We start from the raw sequence: 9,835 nt of genomic DNA, 5'->3' as shown, positions 1-9,835 counted from the left end.
CAGTCCGCATTAGCAGGATTTAGAGACCACTAGCCAGATCTTAGTGTATAAATGTGCAACGAACTCAACTGAAACTAAACAGAAATCTTATCTACACTCCACAGAAGCATCACAGACTGGACTCACTTTTGTCACATATTTTCTCCTCCGATTTGCGGCTACAATTTCATAGAATCATAGAATGGTTTGGGTTGGAAAGGACCTTAAAGATCATCTAGTTCCAACCCCCCTGCCATCAGCAGGGACACCTTCCACTAGATCAGGTTGTTCAAAGCCTCATCCAGCCTGGCCTTAAACACTTCCAGGGAGCGGGCATCCACAGCTTCTCTGGGCAACCTGTTCCAGTGTCTCACCACCCTCACAGTGACAAACTTCTTCCTAATATCTAATCTAAACCTCCCCTCTTTCAGCTTAAACCCATTTCCCCTTGTTTTGTCATTACCTGCCCTTACGAAAAGTCCTTCCCCAGCTTTCCTGTAGCCCCTTCAGGTACTGGAAGGCCGCTATAAGATCTCCCCAGAGCCTTCTCTTTTCCAGGCTGAACAGCCCCAACTCTTTCAGCCTGTCCTCATAGGAGAGGTGCTCCAGCCCTCGGATCATCCTGGTGGCCCTTCTCCGTACTAGTTCTAACTGGTCCATGTCTTTCTTATGTTGGGGGCTCCAGAACTGGACGCGGTATTCCAGGTGGGGCCTTACAAGAGTGGAGTAGAGGGGCAGAATTTAACCCAGAATGGTTAACCTGATAATGTTCTTGAGCTCTGAAGTTACATACACAGAAGTTTAAGAACTGAGTTGGACATAAGAATGTTTGGAATAACTTTCACTGACTGTAGCGAGTGACTCATAAATTTAGTGAGCACTCTGTGTACTTCATATTACTTCCTCATATTATTAGTGGAATCATACATATACAATCAAGAGATAAATCATTATATATTTTGTTGCAAAATATAATTTAACACAGACAGGGACATTTGCGTCTAGCAGCAGTTTCTACTGAACAGGAGCCAAGTACATTTCCTTCTTGGCCTCCTTTCCCCTCTCTGTTTCAGTTTTGTGCAGTATTAGTTAATCTCTTCTAGTTTCTTTCTTCTGGTATCATGTAGTATCTAAAGGAATGCCCCCTAAATTAGCTTTTCTCCCAATATAAACAGTTATTTTCAAAAACAGGTGGGTGCATGTTTTATATTCCCAAGGAACAGAAAGAATGTTATTGCTTAGAATATTATTCTACAGCTTATTCAATTATTGCCATCCACTCCATCCACTTCAGAGCTCTCCAAAGATATATGCCCATGTGACATGAAATACAGGCCAAGTTTACAAGAACAGAGCTCACAAGAAAAAAAAAAGGCACAAAAACTTTTGTCCACAATGTTGTAATTTTGCTTTGCTGTGTTTTATAATAAAAGATTAAGATGCAGCAGGGTGTAAGTCCCAAATCTGCTCTACCAAAAAAAACCCACAACATCAAACACCAAAAAAACCTACATCTTGCAAGTACTGGTCATATGTTACTGCTGAACATGGAATCTGCTGAAACATGCTGTGGACCTCTAACTGTAGCCTTGAAATCACAGTATGGAAATCACCACTCTGGACAACTGACACAGCTCTAGATCAGTCTGTTTAGGTGCAGAAGTTCACTTCAATTATACCTGAAAGGAATTAGCTAATGTAACAGACATAATTTATCTTTAAAACCGTGTAGCCAAGTATATCTCCATTACTGCTTTTCTTTAGTATCCAGAAAGCAATGCTAAGCTGGCAAACTGTGCTCTCAGTGACCTGTGTGTAATCTAACAAAGCAGCTGCGCTCAGCAAGAACAATTATTTCATCAGAGAGCTAAGGAAAATCTCTTCAAAGCTCTGATAAAATCTTTAAAAGAGAAGATTCTAAAACAAAAGATTAATTTCCTTTAAGGAATCAGGATAAAGCCAAAGATACAATACTCAGGATCAAATTATTGATGAGGAAAGAGAAGGCAAAATACAGTTCATATATCATGTAAGGGGAGAAGGGACTGCTCTCTGCTACAAGAAAGACAAACAGACCATCCTATTTCTTTCTGTTATTTCACAAGACCTTGCAGGACTATGGAAGCGATCCTTTAAAACATAAACACACCTACATTAAAACAGTATTTTCCAGCAATCTAATACAAATTCTATTATTATGAGAAATAGATGTATACTTTCTATCTCTAAAGCAACTACACACGTTCTGCAACTAAGAGTTAAGAGTTTTCTTAACTCTTTCTTGTCAGAATGCTGCAAGAAAGAGTTAAGAAAACGTTAACAAAATTAAACTGGAACAATGGACAAGTTTTAAATACTTTCAAGTTTGATTCAGTGTTTAAAGAAAGAAAAACCTGCAAAGCCAATCCTATCCAAAGCAGTTTGACTTTCAAGGACCACATAGAGATGTCCAAAAACTTTATGTCCAATCGATCCTTGCACAAAATATTTCAGATCTTTAATGGAAATTATTAGTTATAGCAATAATAATTTTAAAAAACAATAAGTGATGCAAAGATGTCCCAAATTAAAACAACACACATGGAGGTTTAGCAGAAAGACTGAGGATAAGAAAAACATAGAAAAGACATAGCTTGTTTCTTCTGAAACCTTCATTAAAACATACAGGCTATTAGCCCTAACAAGAAAATTAAGAGAACTATAAAGTATTAGTGCATGGCAGCCAAAAAATTAAATCTTCCTAAAGCTGGATCCCAAAGTACTTTTATCTCTATATGGACAATCCCACATAATTTTTAATCCATTCCATTTTCCTTATTTATATTGTCAGTTCCCTGGAGCCAGGACTTTTTCTTCTTTACATGGCCACTACCAGTATTTTACCAGTAAATAGTTATCATAGCAGTACACTTTTGGTTTAAAAATTGGTAAAATGAAGAAAAAAGGAATAAAATTATTTTTCATATCATAATCCTTCATTTTAGTCCCAAAAACATAGAGATCTCCACCCAATCCCACCTCACCCCGCAACTTGAACTTTTATTACTTTTCCAGGTATCTGTTGGTTCTCTGCAGCTATACTGCTCGCTTCTGCCTGCCAACCAAGTTTTTCCACAACAGCAGCAACTGTCATTGCCTCTACTGTTTAGAATATATGTATTATATAGAATGGGCCAGCTTCTAATCCCTGTTAAATTGCTGTAAATCTGGAGTGATTTTATTAAGTCAATAGACTTGATGTCGCTGAGATCATGGTTTGGCCTCGTTCTTTCTCATGTAATTTAAGGAACACTGCATCTTTCCAGCAGAGTGGCATGCATTCTACACATGCTGTTCTTTACAGAGAGGCACGTTTTAACCACGCCACTTTTGTATGTACTGCTGAATCTGAAGCAGGTGACCTAATTTACTGTAACTGAATGCAAGGCCCGAGAGTCTGACTCCAAACTGCCACGTAATTTTATGGGGTGGACCAGAGAATGTCCCAAGTTTCTTGCATCATTTAATGTCTTGAAAAGGTCCTTTCAGTCAGAGTTGTCAGAATTGTTTGCATCCTGCACATGCCAAACTGAATAGGGATCCAGAATTTTCCAAATGCAGGGACCACAAATCGCTTGGCTTTTGAAAGAAGAAAGAAATAATTTAATCTATTTTTTTTTTATTTCTATTGAGTGCCAATTCTTTTAATACATTTTCCACTATTTAAAATATGAAAAGAGGCTATAAAAGCAATTTTTTAAAAAATCATAGGGAAAAAAGGCGAGCTTAGAAACATGACACCTTTTAGTTTCTCCACATAACACCTTGCTATTTCATTCATTCTCTAGAGAGACAGGTGGTATATTTCTTAGAGTAATAACTTCACTTAGGGTATTTTCTGGGGACCCTAAAATATTCAGGAGGGGCTGCTATTTCAGGGTTTAGGATTTTAGAAAGTTTAAGAGTCTTGTTGAGGAAGGTGAGAACATGAGTATTTCTCTTTACTGTTCCACACCCATCTTTTTTGATGGACTAGATCTTCAGAGCTCTGGATTTCAGCCTTTAGTTGTAGAACCTCAGGTGTCTCAAGATCACATATAGTTTTGAGAAAGAATAATGAGAAAGGGAAACCTATTGTCATTTGACTTAAATTTGTTCTGTAAGAATTGAAAAACAATGTTTGTAAGTTAACAAAGGACAAATTGTGAATGGTACTTTATGGAATTCTACATATTTAAAGGATTATGTTTTGTTTCAAGCAGAGTTTCACTGATAAAACTTGGTGCTCGCCTCTGTGTCACCCATTCTCCCACGTTCTGGCTTTGTTTCTTCTTTCTTCCCAATGCATCTGTTGCAGGACATTTCACATTCCTCATGATCACCCTGGATAAGTGACCTTTATGGGGAGGCAAGCCACTTAACCTCTCCCACTGGCTGGAGAGAAATATTTTATTACATCTACTATTGATGTGTATCATGAATCCCTAATGATAGGCCATGTCCAAACCCCATCTCTGCTATGTTTTCATAATCTGACAATTGCTTTAAACAATGAGCAAAAGAAAATGATTCTAAGTCACGAACTGTTAGCAGATGAAAAAGCTGACCAGCAAACTGCCTGATGACATACAGGCAATGATCAACAAGAGAGAGATGAACTTTATGTTTTAAAATATGACTGCCACAAGCTACAACTGCTAGATCCAGTGCTCAGATTTTTTGCAAAAGAGGAAAAACAAGCTATTCCCTTGAAGTGTTCAAGGCCAGGTCGGATGAGGCATTGAGCAACCTGATCTAGTGGAAGGTGTCCCTGCTGATGGCAGAGGGGTTGGAACTAGATGACCTTTAAGGTCCCTTCCAACCCAAACCATTCTATGACTCTATGATTCTATGAAATAAAATTAACCCAACAAAATGAAGGGTTTAACATCAAGTAGTGTAATGACAAGCCTCATTTCAATAGCCACTGATTTCCATTCAATCATCCTTATGCACAGCATGTCCATACAGACAGCTACAACTTGCTGGCATGGTAAAAGGCAGCTTTGGCAGAACCTCCATGGACCAATATGCATTTTCTCTAAACAGTGAAAATATAGTCTTTTTTCCAAGACAACAATCCTGTAGCAAATATTTATTTCATACCACTTACATAAAGTAGATCTAGTACCCCAAAAGTAAACACCTTCTTTCAACAGCTGCTAACTGGTCAACAAACTTTCTCATATTCCTGCTTTTTATTATGAACTAACTCAGCCAAGGTTTGGCCAGCTGCTCATGCCTTTTATCTTGTGTATTTGTGATGGCCTTCAGTGGTTGTGGCTGGGTTTTTTAAGGGGTTTTTTTGTAACTTACCTAGTAGAGATCGTGAGTTAACATCCCTTCTTCGGATGAAATGTCCTCCAGGGAGATCTTTTGCCATGATAGAAACAGTGGAAAGCAGCGTATGTCCCAACAGCAGAAAGAAGCATGCAATCATTTTCCTCATCTTCAAGAAACAGACGGACATTTAAGGAGGTGAAACTGCAATAAAGGAGAGAAGGAGATGAGCTCTTTGATTACACTGAAAGATACACTAAGTATGTCAGCCATACAGCTGCACTGCTTCCCTCCCATCACATACAAACATACAGATATACTGGCAGAGAATAATACCTACACCTTCAAGAAAGAAGTTCTACATAATAAAGTAGCAGTTAGCAGACTCCTGATAGTGTTTATAAGGATTGTTAGTCGAAGTTCATAGTTAACATTTAAAATACATCGACTTTTACAATCATTTGTAACAAGCAATTGTTCTTAAAGCAAGAAAAGGAAGTTTTTTTTTCAGTCAGCCTGTGAGCATAAATAAGTTTGAGGAGGACACAAATACATTTTCATTATTCTACTCAGCACTTCGTTGCATTTTTTCAGAAGTTTAATGGTTCTTGTAGTCTGAGGGATAGTTGCTTCAGAAAATCTTGGAGAATTAAAACAAGAGAAGGGAATATATTCCAGAAACTGCAACTATAAATGAGAAATGGTGACAGTTTGTGCTTCCTTTTCAGAAGACTGTCTGTGGCTGCTAACATGAAGATAACAGTGCAGAACAAATCTTGTTTACTCAAGGAAACTTCTGAGGACTGGCATTGAGCTTGCCATAGATTACAGAGAAGTTTTGTCATACAGAGGAATAAATTAACAGGCAAAACTCCTGCACTAAGAGATGACTCCTGCCCAAGAGTTTGTTGGGGCACCATCAAAAGCCATGGTGACTCTCCCTACAAACAGAAAGCTAAGACCAATGCATTAAAGGCTCATCTTCTGGCCATGTCCCCTGTTGGTGGGATTCCCCAGATGGCAATTCGTTCTACCTTCCTCCAACACTTTATTGTTGTGGGTCGTGAAGAGAGCATCTCACAAGTGCTAGATTGAGCCTTGGAACTGATGGTATGGTGAAGCCTAGTCAAGAGCTCCCCTAGGTGCACAAGAGATGGATAAAAACTGAAACTGAGTGGAAACCTAACAAGCAATGCAAATTTTAACAGTAATTCTTGGTTAAGTAACTAAGATGTTGAAAACAATTTTAACAGGTCCTAAATCTGATGAGCACATAGAGCCACAGATCTGTAACAGAAGGCAACTAAATGCTGCAGTTCAGAATTTATTTTTTTCCCACCATGAGGTACTCACTGGCAGAACAGAAAATTCTAAGCAAATATTTTCTCTCTAATAAAGAGATTTTATACATCTTCAGTCTGTCCCGTACAACCATTATACACTGATCTATTTTTCTGTCTTTCAATCTGTTTTTCTTTTTGTGTAGCCTACTCAGCATCTCCAAAATGCAAACACAATATTCTGGTGTATATGCCAGAGAGCAAAATGAACTGAGTCTTTGCACTCAAAATGCCCAGCTTTGCTTAAACGTTTAATGTTATTCAGTAACAGGCAAAACGTGATTTAAGGACATTCAAACTAGGAAAGAGAGAGAAATTGACACTTATAATACTGGCCACAAATTTAAATTTTTGGAGCCCTAGTAGAATGGATACCTGGATGGTACTATTGATAGATTATTTCCAGTGCTCTAGTCAGAAACAGGTGGACACTGCAAACAGCATGCACTACTGAAAATGGCATTAAATTTTTCTGGAGGCAACAGCTGCTACGGCTGGAGATTCCTGATGAAAGCTTCTCCCAGGTTGTCTCCTCACTTCTCAGGACATCAGCAACAAACACAGGGCTCTGCAATGAGGCTTCCTCTCTCTCTTGTATGTTTCTTCAGCACACAAAGCAAATGAACCTCAAGGATATATGCAAGTTCTAGTAGCAATGTTTTAGAAACACAGAAACCACGCTTAGAGAGCTAAGGAGTACAGAGGTGTATTTCTCATACTTATTCGCAAGGCCATCCCAGGAAGCAGGCATGAACAGATCACTCAAAAGGGATATCTGGCTGTTACCCAGTTACCAGTGGCCTAACCCACCCTCATTCCTATTCATCCTAAACAGCTGTGGAGATTGGGCTAATCCCCACACTAATTAAGTAAAGCAATTTTACCTGTTCCTGATGCTTTGTTAATAGCAAACCACGGTTAATGTGACAGAGCACCTTCACAATATGTTGCTGAACCATCCACTAAGAGCACAGTGCCAAAGGAAACTATGATAAAGAAGTGACTCAGGATTCTTGCATTCTGGCATGTAACATATTTTATACCTTTGTAGTAATTTTTGGTATTTGTTAGCAATTTCAAATTCACTAGGCTCACAACTGCTCCCAAGCAACTTGAGATATAAGAAAAAAAACACAACTTTTTTTCTCCAATTTTAAGTCTTTGAATTCTGTTAGGAAAATGTTTATATAGCATGTAAATATTGTATCATTAGCTGACCATATAAACTAAAATGCCTAAGTAATTATTCATTAGCTGTCACAGAATTCTGAAACATATTAACATAACTTCTATTCTTTAATAGTATTTCATTTTGATTCAGAAAACTTAGATCCTTAGATCTCAATATTTTCACCAGCCTGATAACCAGAAAATAAGTTTACTTACAGTTCCACCAAAAAAAATCCAATTCTCACAAAAAAACCTATTATCACCACACTCCTACGCTAACAAACAGCATTCTAAAATACTGTTTCAAAAGGAAGCAACCCTTAAGAGAGGAGAGCTTTAGTTTATATACTTAGAGGTTTTAAAATCTTACAGGTTTTGATATACAAGATAATCTAAAATAAAAATTAGAGCATGATGAAACTGCATCCATTTGCAATGAGAAAAAGCCCAACAAGCTCCCAAAGCCAAAGGCTGTGTATGTGATAACAGATACCACCAATCCAAGTCTGCTGCCATCCTTTCATCCACACCAAAAGCTTCTGTACTGTTCTCCTGAGGTGACGACAGTCTGGACTGGTGTGCTTTGCTCTATTTCCAGGTACACATTTGTGTCTAATGCTGCTTGTATTTTTACATGACCAGTTTGTATTGTGGTTGCACGGCTTCTCTGCATGTGCTCCTCCCGCGGTTCTCTGTTTACTTTCTGGGTCTTCTGGACAGGTTCCCTGCTTTCACTCTAGAAGCTGGATGGTGTTTATTGCACCACATCTGGTATTCAGCACCTCATTTTCTCAGCAGGCTAAGCCCGGCTGCTGGCACAGCCCTTCAGAGCTCCACATTTCTGGCTAACCCTTGCTCTATCAGGCTACAAACATAGTCCCAAAGTACCAAAGTTAAACCCACATATTTTTATGGCTACCTGGAAAAAAGGTTTCAAGCTTTTTAATTCCAGCTGTCACAGCAGGGAAATTCAGCATTATACCATCAAGAGCTAAATGCCCCGTGCCGACTCAAGACCAAGTCACTGTATAACATCCCAAACACCTCAAAAGCAGAAGACACCAAGAGGAGGTGTGGCAATACATGGAGCTCAACCAGGTTGAGCACCAGATCCACCGGCTTCCTCTGCTCCATTCTTCTACCCATGGAGACAGGGAGAAGAGGGTCCTATGCAGGGCTTTCACAGCAACCTCAGAGCAGTCAGTGCAGCCCGCTGCTCCACTGGACGCATGAGGAAGCTCCTAATGATGAAGAGGCAACTGCTACTCACAGAGGTACAAACCAGTAAGGGCTGCTTGCAATATCTGCAGCTGTCTTGAAGAAGTTTGGTATAAAGAAGGAGATTCTCCCAGAAGATGGTAAGTAAATAGACTCTTCATCTTTTCAGGCTTCCCTTGCTCCCTAACTGGCTGCTAGGCAAGAGCTAAATATTTCCATGGTGTTTTCTTATCAACCTTACCTGTGCTCGCTTAGCCATATACTCACCCAAGAGAATATTTTTTCTGATGCATTGTTATGGATTTTCAGTTTTCATGAACTACAGTGTAAAAATACTGAAAAATTAAATTGAGACTTCATCTGTAAAATACCTATTTCTTTTGTTGGACAGCACTCAAAACAATACAAGCCTGTTTCAAATATCTTTCCCTGGAATTCTGTTTTGGACAGAGACACTACTGAGTATGCAGTGTCCGTGGTGACAAGTCAATAACCTTCTCTACTGCATGGTGCATGTTATCAAGATTGGTTCTCTTCACTGTGATAACTCTTAAATAATGTCAAGGGAGAAGGAATGCTCTGTGGCTCATGCTGAAGTCAGTGTCCTTCCATCTGTTCCTTTCCACTTCAGGGAAATTTCTTTCACACAGAATTGGGAAAACGGTCCACTGGCCCAGAAGGCCACCTCTTTTTCATTCAGGTAGCTTAAAAAGGTACCTATCTCTGCTGGGCAGATCATCCTGAAAAGAAATTGGAAAAACAGGTGTGTTGGGTTTGGGGGGGGGCGGAGGGGCTGTATTTTTTGGTAGTGGGGGAAGGGGCCACTTTGT

At 39.1% G+C, this 9,835-nt stretch overlaps 1 protein-coding gene across 1 annotated transcript in view; it reads right to left on the bottom strand.

Moving 5' to 3' along the window:
- The window catches only part of LOC104530033 (matrilin-2-like), a gene marked incomplete at its 3' end in the record, with an annotated part of 35,070 nt that extends 29,690 nt beyond the window's left edge, over nucleotides 1–5,380 (bottom strand). The window contains exon 1 of the mRNA XM_029086618.1: nucleotides 5,314–5,380. Within this exon, the coding sequence (XP_028942451.1) occupies nucleotides 5,314–5,380 (67 nt within the window). The remainder of the gene's footprint in view (nucleotides 1–5,313) is intronic.
- Nucleotides 5,381–9,835: the final 4,455 nt, after the last annotated feature.

This window comes from Antrostomus carolinensis, unplaced genomic scaffold (genome assembly GCF_000700745.2).
Source record: "Antrostomus carolinensis isolate BGI_N321 unplaced genomic scaffold, ASM70074v2 scaffold20548, whole genome shotgun sequence".
NCBI lineage: Eukaryota > Metazoa > Chordata > Aves > Caprimulgiformes > Caprimulgidae > Antrostomus > Antrostomus carolinensis.
This window is presented reverse-complemented; position numbering and strand designations above follow the sequence as displayed.